At 43.5% G+C, this 14,151-nt stretch overlaps 1 protein-coding gene across 3 annotated transcripts in view; it reads right to left on the bottom strand.

The window, feature by feature from the left end:
• The window catches only part of itpr2 (inositol 1,4,5-trisphosphate receptor, type 2), a 295,275-nt gene that overhangs the window by 3,439 nt on the left and 277,685 nt on the right, over positions 1-14,151 (bottom strand). For all 3 annotated transcript variants that reach the window (XM_068004673.1, XM_068004674.1, XM_068004675.1), the window contains 2 exons: positions 9,645-9,805; positions 3,679-3,840 (listed from right to left, as the gene is read on the bottom strand). In XM_068004673.1, the coding sequence (XP_067860774.1) occupies positions 3,679-3,840; positions 9,645-9,805 (323 nt within the window). The remainder of the gene's footprint in view (positions 1-3,678; positions 3,841-9,644; positions 9,806-14,151) is intronic.

The following is a 14,151-nucleotide window of genomic DNA, read 5'->3' as shown; positions in this document are numbered from 1 at the left end:
CTCTCCCCCCTGACGTTTTTGCCAATTGTCTTAAATCTGTGTCCTCTGGTTACTGACCCTCGTGCCACCGGAAGCATTTTCTCCCTATTTACTCTATCAAAACCCCTCATTCTGGATACTGTTCCTTTAAATGAGCTTCATTCTACTCTTACTGCTGTTTTTGGCTGAAAGAATTATCACAGAAATTACACCCGTTTGGACTGCAAAAGTCCGTGCTGGTGTTTGTCCTCTGCACGACTACTATCCTAATCCCATGTACCCATCCTGTTCAGATAATCCCTTCAGCCATCTTTCCAACCTATTCATGATATGATGTGGAGATGCCGGTGATGGACTGGGGTGGACAAATGTAAGGAATCTTACAACACCAGGTTATAGTCCAACAAATTTATTTTAAAATCACAAGCTTTCGGAGATTATCTCCTTCGTCAGATGAATGAATGAAAAGGTTCTCAAATCGCATATCTTATACTATGTTGGGACAGCATCACACCAATCAAAAGGTGTCGTTGTTATTCAAACAGGCCAGTCACGGAGAACAGCACGTCCCAGTACACTCGATATACATTGTGTCTATTACACAGGCAGGCAGAAAGAAACTCAAAATGGCAGAGAGAGAGAGAGAGAGAGAATTTTAAAAAGGGGGAAAAAAATTTATATGTTTTTTAAAATTCTCTCTCTCTCTCTCTCTCTGCCATTTTGAGTTTCTTTCTGCCTGCCTGTGTAATAGACACAATGTATATCGAGTGTACTGGGACGTGCTGTTCTCCGTGACTGGCCTGTTTGAATAACAACGACACCTTTTGATTGGTGTGATGCTGTCCCAACATAGTATAAGATATGCGATTTGAGAACCTTTTCATTCATTCATCTGACGAAGGAGATAATCTCCGAAAGCTTGTGATTTTAAAATAAATTTGTTGGACTATAACCTGGTGTTGTAAGATTCCTTACATTTATTCATGATATGGTCACTGCTTCAACCATTAACTCTAATAGTGCATTCCACAGCCTCACAACCATGTGTGTAAAACATATTACATAATTACATAGAACGTATAGCACAGGAACTGGTCATTTGGCCCAACTAGTCTTCGCCGGTGTTTATGCTCCACACGAGCCTCCTCCCATCCCTCTTCATTTAACACAACCCAAAAGTCTTCTATAGGCATATAAATAGTAAATGGGTAGTAAGAGGAGGGGTGGGGCCGATTAGGGACCAAAAAGGAGATCTACGCATGGAGGCAGAAGGCATGGCTAAGGTACTAAATGAGTACATTGCATCTGTCTTTATCAAAGAAGAAGTTGCTGCCAAGGTCACGGTAAACGAGGAGGTAGTTGAGTTACTGGAAGGGCTAAAAATTGATAAAGAGGAGGTACTAGAAAGGCTGACTGTACTTAAAGTAGATAAGTCACCCGGTCCAGATGGGATGCATCCTAGGTTGCTGAGGGAACTGCAGAGACTCTGGCCACAATCTTCCAATCCTCCATAGATATGGGGGTGGAGCCAGAGGACTGGAGAATTGCAAATGTTAAAACCTTGTTCAAAAAAGGGTGTAAGGATAAACCCGGCAACTACAGGCCAGTCAGTTTAACCTCGGTGGTGGGGAAGCTTTTAGAAACGATAATCCGGGACAGAATTAATAGTCACTTGGACAAGTGTGGATTAATAAAGGAAAGCCAGTACAGCTTGTTAAAGGCAAATTGTGTTTAACTAACTTGATTGAGTTTTTTGATGAGGTAACAGAGAAGGTTGATGAGGGCAATGCAGTTGATGTTTATATGGACTTTCAAAAGGCGTTTGATAAAGTGCCACATCGTAGGCTTGTCAGCAAAATTGAAGCCCATGGAATAAAAGGGACAGTGGCAGCATGGATACGAAAGTGGTTAAGTGACAGGAAACAGAGAGTAGTGGTGAACGGTTGTTTTTCGGACTGGAGGGAGGTGTACAGTGGTGTTCCCCAGGGGTCGGTACTAGGACCACTGCTTTTCTTGATATATATTAATGACTTGGACTTGGGTGTACAGGGCACAATATCAAAATTTGCAGATGACACAAAACTTGGAAGTGTAGTAAATGGTGAGGAGGATAGTGATAGACTTCAAGAGGGCATTGACAGGCTGGTGGACACATAGCAGATGAAATTTAATGCGGAGACGTGCAAAGTGACATATTTTGGCAGGAAGTATGAGGAGAGGCAATATAAACTAAACGGTACAATTCTAAAGGGGTGCAGGAACAGAGAGACCTTGGGGGTATACGTGCACAAATCTTTGAAGGTGCAGGACAGTTTGAGAAAGCAGGTAAAAAAGCAAATGGGACTTTACAAATAGAGGCAAAGAGTACAAAAGCAAGTAAGTTATTTTGAACCTTTATAAAACACTGGTTTGGCCATAGCTGGGATACTGTGTCCAATTCTGGGCACCGCACTTTAGGAAGGATGTGAAGGCCTTAGAGAGGGTGCAGAAAAGATTTACTAGAATGGTTCCAGGGATGAGGGACTTCAGTTACGTGGATAGACTGGAGAAGCTGGGGTTGTTCTCCTTAGAGCAGAGAAGGTTAAGAGGAGATTTGATAGAAATGTTCAAAATCATAAAGGGTTTAGATAAAGTAAATAAAGGGAAACTGTTACCATCGGCGGAAGGGTTGAGAACCAGAGGACACAGGTTTAAGGTGATTGGCAAAAGAACCAAAGGCAACATGAGGAAAAGCTTTCTTACGCAGCAAGTAGTTATGATCTGGAATGCGCTGCCTGAAAGGGTGGTGGAAGCAGATTCAATTGTGGCTTTCAAAAAGGAATTGGATAAATAGTTGAAAGGAAAAAATTTGCAGGGCTACGGGGAAAGAGTGGGGGAATGGGACTAACTGGATTGCTCTGTCAAAGATCCAGCATGGGCTCAATGGGCTGAATGGCCTCCTTCTGTGCTGTAACCATTCTTTAATTCTATAACTGTTTCAGCATATCCTTCTATTCCTTTCTCCCTCATGTGTTTATCTAGCTTCCCCTTAAATGCATCAATGCTGTTAGCCTCAACTACTCCTTGTAGTAGCAAGTTCCACATTCTATCCACTCTAGTTTCTCCTGAATTCCCTATTGGATGTATCAGTGACTATCTTATATTTATGGCCCCTAGTTTTCATCTCCCCCAAAAGTGAAAACATCTTCTCTATGTCTACCCAATCAAACCCTTCCATAACTGTAAAGATTAAAACAAGTTTCTCCTGCTCTCTCTCCTAAATCTATTACATTGAATCTTAGACCCACGTCCCCTTTGTCCAAACTCTTCAATGAATGGAAACAATGTGAGGGTGTAATCGTCTGTGGCATGAATTTCTCCAAATCTGGCATTGACAAAAGTGCCTGCTGGTCAACCAATAGGGGGGCAATTTTGACCTTCATCATCTGGATATTAATCTGGAGGAACAGATCGCCAACGTGAAGAAAATCGGGTGGGTTCTACACGAGATGTTTGATCCTCTCCCCCAGATTACCACCCGGGCAGTGAAGGTGAAAATTACCTCCATAGTTTGTAGTGGAGTAAGATGGATCGCCTTGCCAATTTAGTGCTCTGCCACATAGGTGGCCCCACCTAGAGGCTTGGAGGACTGGCGGAACTTGCCCAAAGAAAATAGCTGAGTCACAGAAACATTGATCAAAGTTTAAATTGTTTCTTTACCTGTTCTTTCAGCTCTGAAAGCTGACCAGACAGTTGAACCACCAGATTCATGGTTAATTCCAACTTATCTTGCAAAGTTCTGATTTCGTTCTGTTCATTATCACCTTCGTTACTAACCAATGATATGGCGCGCATCCGAGGGAACCAATCCAGGTTCTTCTCCTGTAATCAATCATGCAAATTAGTCTTACCTTCAGTAAGATTTGAGAATAGATCCAAGATTTTTTTTGTTGGATAGAGTGATAAGCTTGACTGCTAAATGACCTAAAGAAAGACTTGAAAGAAAGACTTGCATTTATGTAACGCCTTTCATGGCCGCAGGACTTCCCAAAGCGCTTTACAGCCAATTAAGTACTTTTGAAGTGCAGGAACTGCTGTAATGTAGGAAACCTATGTCCTAATTAGTGTCGTAGCTTTATAATGATTATATGATAACTCTATAAGAGAGAGCTTGCATTTATATAACAAATTGCATTTATATAGCAACTTTAATTTGGAGAAAAGTTCCAAGGTGCTTCACAGAAACATAATCAGACAAACCATGAGCCAATGAAGAAGATATTAGGAGAGGTGACTAAAAACTTGGTCAAAGAGGCGAGGTTTTAAGGGGGGTCTTAAAGGAGAAGGAGGCAGAGAGGTTTGGGGAGGGACTTGCAGAGCTTAGAGCCTAGATGGCTGAAGGCACGGCAGCCAATGGCGGGGCGAAGGGAGTGGGGGATGTGTAAGAGGCACCTTATCATGTCCTCTGTACCAAAGCGCTTCATAACCAATGGATTACATTTGAAGTGCAGTCTCTGTTACGTATACAAATTCAGGCAATATACAACAAATATATCAGGATAGAATTATAGACACCTTTTTCTCTAGATTAGTCAAGTGTCTCCGATACTTGTTGCAAAGTGCGACGAACTACTGAGAAATCCTTCCAAGTAGTTTTTGTTTGCACGACACGGAATGCACGCTCTCTCCCTGTAAGGAGACACTCCACCCGTCTGAGCTCAGAGAACATAGGTACAGGTTGCAAAGAGACAAAATTTAGGGAGCCACAAGTGTGCATGGAGGACACTGCTTTGGTGTAACTAGCATGGGTTAATGTTCTGGAGTCTGTGTGTGTATAACCCAACAGTAAACAACAGGCTATTCACAAATACAACATTACGTGCTCAGTTTAAATGTTGTTTCTCAAATCATTGAAGCCTGGGAATCAAAAATTCACTTTTAAGAAGCTACAGCCGTTATGCAAATTCAATGCTGACTTACAGTGGAAGATAAATGGCATTCGGTGCATGTGAACAATTCAGTGGGGATATACTGTTTACCATAAAAATGCATGGATGGGAGTGTTAAAGAAAAATTCGAAAGGTTATCACACTATCAAAGAATAACGCAAAAAAAAAACCTCTCTCTCAATACACTGCATTTAGCCATTTACTGAAAATTACGAGAATGTTAACACGGCTGTGTTTGTCTGGATCATTAAAACTGGTTCCATATGACTATATCTACCAAAGAAGAAATAAGAGCGATAGTTTGTATAATCTGGAACATCCAATTTTCTGGTACTTTCTGTTAACAGTACACAGCCTTTACTGTTACAAGAGCTCATATATTTGTTCCAGTTAATTGCCCACAGTCAGCTGATGAATATCTGGAGTTTTTGTATCTGGAAGGTGGTGACAGAGGTCGGAGACAGACTTCAAGAACCTGATCCACACTGCCGCCTAATGGCTAAAGCTTGCAACTACGTCACAACAGTTTACATAGCAAAATTGAACGGAAAATGTTGACATAGTCATTTGCAATGGTAAATGATAACAGAAAAATATGACCAAAGTCCTGAGAAATAAATGGAAAGGAAGTGTGTGCCCTATGCAAGATTTTATAAATATATACAAGTATGTGTATGACAACATCCAGGACAAAGCAGTCCGCTTGATCAGCAGTCCACCCTAAACATTCACTCCCTTCACCACCGGCGCACCATGTCTGCAGTGTGTACCATCCACAGGATGCACTGCAGCAACTCGCCAAGGCTTCTTCGACAGCACCTCCCAAACCCATGACCTCTACCACCTAGAAGGACAAGGGCAGCAGGCACATGGGAACAACACCACCTCCACGTTCCCATCCAAGTCACACACCACCCGACTTGGAAATATATCGCTGTTCCTTCGTTGTCATTGGGTCAAAATCCTGGAACTCCCTACCTAACAGCACTGTGGGAGAACCTTCACCACACGGACTGCAGCAGTTTAAGGCGGCCCATCACCACCTTTTCAAGGGCAACTAGGGATGGGCAATAAATGCCGTCCTTGCCAGCAACGCCCATGTCCCAAGAATTAATTTTTTAAAAACTCTCTGCTTTTCTTCAAATAGTGACATGGGATCTTTTACGTCTAACTGAGAGGGCAGGTGGCAGCAATACAACATCCATTTGGATTTGGTACAAATCCTTTTAATATCAGTAACTGAAAGTACAGGGAGGAAGTAGTCTGAAATAATACTTTAAAAAAAAAATTGACATTTTTCAAGACTGCGATTGGTAGATTTTGGTTGGGTAAGGGTATAGAATAGAATCATAGAAGTTTACAACATGGAAACAGGCCCTTCGGCCCAACATGTCCATGTCGCCCAGTTAATACCACTAAGCTAGTCCCAATTGCCTGCACTTGGCCCATATCCCTCTATACCCATCTTACCCATGTAACTGTCCAAATGCTTTTTAAAAGACAAAATTGTACCCGCCTCTACTACTGCCTCTGGCAGCTCGTTCCAGACACTCACCACCCTTTGAGTGAAAAAATTGCCCCTCTGGACCCTTTTGTATCTCTCCCCTCTCACCTTAAATCTATGCCCCCTCGTTATAGATTCCCCTACATTTGGGAAAAGATTTTGACTATCTACCTTATCTATGCCCCTCATGATTTTATAGACTTCTATAAGATCACCCCTAAACCTCCTACTCTCCAGGGAAAAAAGTCTCAGTCTATCCAACCTCTCCCTATAAGTCAAACCATCAAGTCCCGGTAGCATCCTAGTAAATCTTTTCTGCACTCTTTCTAGTTTAATAATATCCTTTCTATAATAGGGTGACCAGAACTGTACACAGTATTCCAAGTGTGGCCTTACTAATGTCTTGTACAACTTCAACAAGACATCCCAACTCCTGTATTCAATGTTCTGACCAATGAAACCAAGCATGCTGAATGCCTTCTTCACCACCCTATCCACCTGTGACTCCACTTTCAAGGAGCTATGAACCTGTACTCCTAGAGGAGAGGAAGTGGTGGCCAACTTTCCCCCTCCTAGCCCACTGGCACTGAGGCCAATTACAGCACAACAGTTTCCACCTTGGTTTGGTTCAGTTAACAAAGTATAGACTGGGGACTGAACTGGGACTGTTGGATCATGTCTAGAATTGTACAAATGCTTGATCTACAAAGCAATGCACTCTGAACTGGGTTCACTCTGCATTCATGGGACCATAAGAATTGCTAGAGGAAAAAAAAACAAGGTCCATCCAGTTGGCCTTCTGCGATCCTGGTAGTCACATGATACAACGGTAATGGAGTTGTTGACCAATCATAGCAAATCAATCTCTATCAATGAGTCTGCAACAGACCCAGACATGAGGTGAGAAAAACCCCAGTGGGGGAGAGCTTTGGGAACCATAGGCCCAAAGTCACCTGTTCCTCCCGAGCATGTTACACTCACCATTCTGTGCCATCAGTTTAAAAAAAAGGGATTACACAAGGACTTTAGGCAGCCATTCACACAGAGAGATGTTGCCATTGTTGAACCTACTCATAAGTGTGACTCAGCTGAAAGCATTTTACTCGAGAGTGTTATAGAAGAACCTTTAACAATGTGTTTCATTTGAAAGGATAACGATCACGACAGGTACAGTCTCTTCGTGAACTGTGGCTGTGAACCTACACAAATCCACCCTTGACTTAGGGCAAACTCTCGGACCACTCCGTGCCTACTGCCGGAGACATCAGCCCCCCAGCGGTGCAGCGTGAACAGGCCGGCTGGTTAAACCTTCCCAAAACTCACACTCGCCCGAGATGGAATGCCGCCCTGCATATTTAAGAAGTTTAGTTAAACCTTCCATTCATCCGCATTCCAGGCAGCTCAAAGGCTAATGGATTATTTCGGCTTGTAGTCAGAGAGAGAGAGAGAGGGAAACTGACTCACGAGAGCATGGCAGCCAGAGTGTTCCTGGACGAAAGGGAACTCAAAGTGGTGGAGTGTGGTAAACAAACTCTCATTACACTCACTACTGTCAGAAGCAGAGCGTAGGTTTAATAGATTTATTGCTGTAATTGGACATAAAGCATGTGCTGTTCTGTATCTGCCGGACTTGTTTAATTTCTGTAAATAAACCTAGTTAGTTAATCTGGAATCTGAGCCCAACTCAAGTGTGGTGTTAATAAGCCTCTATGAACCCATAATTAAAGTGCTAATGCATTAAAGCATCAATTAAAGCAATTGTTAACGGCAAGCTTGACTGAGGTAAACCAACTCCATTTTTGTGAGCTTTAAGACCTATTGGAAGAAGTGTCATAGGAACAGGAGTAGGCCATTCAGTCCTTCAAGCCTGTTCCACCATTCAATCAGATCATGCCTGACCTATATCTTAACTCCATCTACTTGCCTTGGATCCATATCCCTTAAAACATTTACCTAAGAAAAATCTATCGATCTGTTTTGGAAATTTTCAATTGACCCCCAGCCTCAACAGCTTTTTAGGGGAGAGAGTTCCAGATTTCCACTCCCCTTTGTGTGAAGAAGTGCTTCCTGACATCACCCCTGAATGGCCTAGCTCTAATTTTAAGGTTATGCCCCCTTGTTCTGGACTCCCCCCACCAGAGGAAATAGTTTCTCTCTCTCTACCTTATCAAATCATTTAATCATCTTAAACACCTCAATTAGATCATCCCTTAATCTTCTATACTCAAGGGAATTTGCAATGCCAAAACAAGGAACTTGTCACTCCAGCCTGCAGAGTAATAACTGTTAATCATCAAGACATCAGCCATGATGCACAGCATGTGGATGAAATTTTGAAATACAGTGTATGAGTAATTTGAGACATAACATGTGGTAAGTATAAAATGCTCAGGAGGAACTGGTGACTTTGGACCTCTGGTTCCCAAAGCTCTCCACCACTGGGGTTTTCCTCACCTCATGTCTGGGTCTGTTGTAGACTCATTGATAGAGATTGATTGCTATGATTAGTCAACAACTCCATTATCGTCATATCGTGCGACTACCAGGATAGTAGAAGACAAACTAGATGGACCATGATCTTTTTGCGTCTAGCAATTCCTTTGTTCCTAATTTATAAGTCGTGCTTTACAAAGCCATTGATGTCAAGAGTCTCTCAGAGGGCCATGAGTCTGTGGAACTCCCTTCCCCAGAGAGCGGTGGAGGCAGGTTCATTGAATATTTTTAAGGCTGAGTTAGTTGATTCCTGATTAACAAGGGAGTCAAAGGTTATAAGTAGGTAGACGGGAAAGTAGGGCTGAGGTCACAATCAGATCAGCCATAATCTTATCAAATGGCAGAGCAGGCTCGAGGGGCTGAATGGTCTACTCCTGCTCTTAATTCGTATGTTCATATGTTTGTACGTATGTTCGTAATGTGTTTGACATCTCATTTCTTGGAAGGCACCGAGGTATAGATTGAATACCAGACCACCACTATTTGGACTTAATATCCAAAAAAAAATGCATCTGTGCTAAACTATATTTTCTTTATAATTTACACGCAGAGCGTGTGTTTATGTAGTTTGAATGCATGAATCGATAAAGCTGCAGCATTGTGAGCAAAGAACCGGCAACACTATGAAGAAGCATGAAAACAAAATAACATCATCACACAATTAATAGTTAGTACAAGTAACAAATAACCTAACTAACGAGCAGTGTTATCAGAATTCCACTAGACCTTTCAAGACTTACCGCGATCATTTGTGCAACATAACTTTCAGGTCCTGTGTATTCAGTTGCGTTCTTGACTTTGATTAATACTATGAAGTATAAGTAGTGCCACATATTGTGTTCGACCTTGATGTGCTCCTCAAAGGACACTGTTTTGTTATCAAACTTGTCTCGTTCAAGTCCTACGAATAAAAGTTTACAAAGAAGAATCTATTATCAATGTTTAATTAGTATTTGTGAATCTATGGCCCTGCTCGCTTTGACCTGCAATGGCTTCTCTTCCCGTTTCCGCACCGTTACCTCTGGAGTCCCCCAAGGATCTATCCTTGGCTCCCTCCTATTTCTCATCTACATGCCGCCCCTCGGAGACATCATCTGAAAACACGATGTCAGGATGCAATGCAGCCCTGGCACATTCACACTTTGACCACACGGTGTATGCCTTCATAGACCACATAGGTGTGTACCATAGGGCCTCAGGGGTTTAAATCTATGTCCCCATAAATCTGCATATATCTCAAGTTGCTTACTCTAACAAAACTAGGTGTTCTGGTTTATGATTTATCCACTAATGAGGCATCAGTGCTATAAAGAAACCTACAGGCCCATGAAATTCAAGCAGGATAAACCAGTGAGCAAGAAATATAAGTGTAAATAGGACTGTTATCTGGGCTTCAGGGGCCAGATTTTCATGGCCTGTGGGCTTCATTAGGGTTGCCAACTCTAGTTGGACATATTCAGGAGGTTTCGTCACATGACCTCCGGCCTCCAACCACCCCGCCCCTCCACGTTCCCGCCACTGGTCGCCCGACACGCCAATACGCACAGCAATAGGTCTATAATGGCAGCCGCAATACCCACAATCCTCTGTCCTCCAGAAACTGCTCTATACATCGTGTGGTCAGAGTGTGCATGCTCCAGGGCCACATTGCACCTTGGGGGCACCTGCCTCGGGTTGTTTGATGTGAGTTCGGCCGGAGTGAAACGGGAGAAGAAAATGTCCCCTGTGATTTTTCTCCCGGGTTGCTCGGGATATGAATCTTTAATTCCGGGAGACTCCAGGACAATCCGGGAGGGTTGGCAACCTTGGGCTCCACGCAGCCTTAGGGCCAGAGGTTGGATGCTCCTTTTGGGACATGCTTCTGGGACCTGGATTTGAATATCCAGGTCTTCTAACTCTCTCAGAAGTCCTACAGAAAATGAGCTTGAGAATCTAGCTCCTACTGGGAGTGGGTGAGTGGAACAAGACTGTCCCTGGTAGGCAACTTTAATCAGAAAGGTCACATGGATGGCCGACATGGGGAATGGAAAAGTCATACCGTAGCAGGGAGGAGGACTCATCTGACAGAACAACTAAGGCACAATCAGGAGAAAATGAAATCCACAAATCAGAACCCCTAAAAGTTGCAAAACATGCACACTATTGCTGCTATACAGTACAACAAAATTGAAAACTGTGGCAAAGTTCAGTTTAAAAAAAAAAGCTTTACAAGTCAAAACAGTGACACATAAAAAGGTCCCAAATATCTAGGAGCTTTACAAAATATAGCTGCAGCGGTATGTGAGGAGATTAAATAAATCTGGATTGGTACAACTTTAGCAGTAGAAACAACAGAAGAACAGGTTGTTTTAATAAAAGCAGAAGAAAAGGTTGCCTTCCGTTATATGCTTGTTCCCTCTTTCCATTCTCCAATGTCACTCACTACTTCCAAGCCAAAAACAGACGCATTCCCCACATCCCAGCCCTTTGTAACACTGCTCTGGAACTTGGCACTAGAAAGTGAGTAGGAGGGAAAGCGTAGAAGGGCTTTCTCTTCAATGCCAGGAGGTTGCAGGAAAGGCTCCTAACAGTAACGCTCCTAACAGAGTGGAGGCATTGACAAATCTAGGAGAACAGACAGAAAGAAAGACTTGCATTTATATAGCCCCTTTCATGACCTCAGGATCACCCAAAGTGCTTTGCAGCACGTGGCAGCTAATTTGCACACAGCAAGCAAACAGAAATGAAATAAATGACCAGGTCATCAGTTTAGGTGCTGGTTGAGGGATAAATGTTGGCCAGGACACTGGGAGAACTCTGCTGTGGGGGAGAGTTCAAACTAAGTTGACAGGGGGATGGGCACCAGAATGCAACATTAGACAGAAGGAACAAGGTGCACAGAGGACTGGGAGAGACACATAGCACCAGAGTAAAGAATAGTTCTGAAACAGGGGGAAAATGCAAAGCAATCCAAGATGAGATTGGAGTGCACGTGCGTAAATGCATGTAGTGCGGTAAAGAAGGTTGGTGAGCTATGGGCACAAGTTGCCACATGGGACTATGATTTAGTGGTGATAACAGAGACCTGGCTTAAAGGGGAGGATTGGGTCTTTAATATTCCTGGCTACAAGGTATTCAGGAAAGAGAGGGAAGGAAAGAAAGGGGGGGGGGTGGCAATATTAATCAAATAAACTATTATAGCACTGGAAAGGGATGATGTAGTTGAGGGGTCAAAGACAGAATCTATTTGGTTAGAAATAAGGAACAATAGAGGAACTATTACGCTATTGGGTGTAGACTATAGGCCACCAAATAGTGGGAAGGAGATAGAGGGGCAAATTTGCAGGCAAATTACAGAAAGATGTTCGAACTATAGACTAGTGATAATGGGGGACTTCAATTATCCCAATATAGACTGGGATAGTAACAGTGTAAAGGGCAAAGAGGGGGAGGAATTCCTGAAATGTGTACAAGAGAACTTTCTTGTTCAGTGTGTTTCCAGCCCAACGAGGCAGGAAGCTGTGCTGGATCTAGTTCTGGGGAATGAAGTGGGGCAAGTGGAGCATGTTTCAGTGGGGGAGCATTTGGGGAACAGTGATCATAATATCATTAGGTTTAGAATAGGACAGGGAACAATCAAGTGTAAAAATACTTAAATGAAAGAGGGCTAATTTCAGTGAGTTAAAAGGGGATCTTGTCCTGGTGGATTGGAATCAAAAATTGATAGGCAAAACAGTAACTGAACAATGGGAGGCCTTCAAGGAGGAGATGGTTTGGGTACAGAGTAAACACATTCCTACAAAGGGGAAAGGAAGGACACCCAAAGCTACAGCTCCCTGGATGACTAAAGATATAAAGATTTTTAAAAAGTGAACAGTGAGGAGGATAGTGATAGACTTCAAGAGGATATAGACAGGCTGGTGGCATGGGCGGACACGTGGCAGATGAAATATAAACTAGAGGCACAACTCTAATAGGGGTACAGGACCAGAGAGATCTGGGGGTATATGTGCACAAATCGTTGAAGGTGGCAGGGCAGGTTGAGAAAGTGGTTAAAAAAACATACGGGATCCTAGGCTTTATAAATAGACATGATGTGGAGATGCCGGTGATGGATTGGGGTGGACAAATGTAAGGAATCTTACAACACCAGGTTATAGTCCAACAAATTTATTTTAAAATCACAAGCTTTCGGAGATTATCCCCTTCGTCAGGTGAGTGAGTGAAAAGGTTCTCAAATCGCATATCTTATACTAGGCTGGGACAGCATCACACCAATCAAAAGGTGTCGTTGTTATTCAAACAGGCCAGTCACGGAGAACAGCACGTCCCAGTACACTGGATATACATTGTGTCAATTACACAGACAGACAGAAAGACAGAAAGAAACCCAAATGGCAGAGAGAGAGGGAATATTAAAAACATAACTTTTTTTCCCCTTTTTGCTGGTGGGGTTACGTGTAGCGTGACATGAACCCAAGATCCCGGTTGAGGCCGTCCTCATGGGTGCGGAACTTGGCTATCAACTTCTGCTCGACGATTTTGCGTTGTCGTGTGTCTCGAAGGCCGTCTTGGAGAACGCTTACCCGAAGATCGGTGGCTGAATGTCCTTGACTACTAAAGTGTTCCCCGACTGGGAGGGAACCCTCCTGTCTGGCGATTGTTGCGCGGTGTCCATTCATCCGTTGTCGCAGTGTCTGCATGGTCTCGCCAATGTACCATGCTCCGGGGCATCCTTTCCTATGGACCCACGGCGAAGAATCACTGAAGAGACTACACGATAACATCAACAAGTTCCATCCCACCATCAAACTCACCATGGACTACTCCTCAGAATCGGTTTCTTTCTTGGACACACAAATCTCCATCAAAGACGGGCACCTCAGCACCTCACTCTACCGCAAGCCCACGGACAACCTCACGATGCTCCACTTTTCCAGCTTCCACCCCAACCACGTCAAAGAGGCCATCCCCTATGGACAGGCCCTACGAATACACAGGATCTGCTCAGACGAGGAGGAACGCGATGGACACCTACAGACGCTGAAAGATGCCCTCGTAAGAACGGGATATGACGCTCGACTTGTCGATCGACAGTTCCGACGGGCCACAGCGAAGAATCGCATAGACCTCCTCAGAAGACAAACACGGGACGCAACCAACAGAGTACCCTTCGTCGTCCAGTACTTCCCCGGAGCGGAGAAACTACACCATGTTCTCCGCAGCCTTCAACATGTCATCGATGACGACGAACACCTCGCTAAGGCC

The sequence above is a fragment of the Heptranchias perlo genome, chromosome 24 (assembly GCF_035084215.1).
Source record: "Heptranchias perlo isolate sHepPer1 chromosome 24, sHepPer1.hap1, whole genome shotgun sequence".
Taxonomy (NCBI): domain Eukaryota; kingdom Metazoa; phylum Chordata; class Chondrichthyes; order Hexanchiformes; family Hexanchidae; genus Heptranchias; species Heptranchias perlo.
The sequence above is the reverse complement of the archived record's forward strand: the minus strand, read 5'-3'. Positions and strand labels throughout refer to the sequence as shown.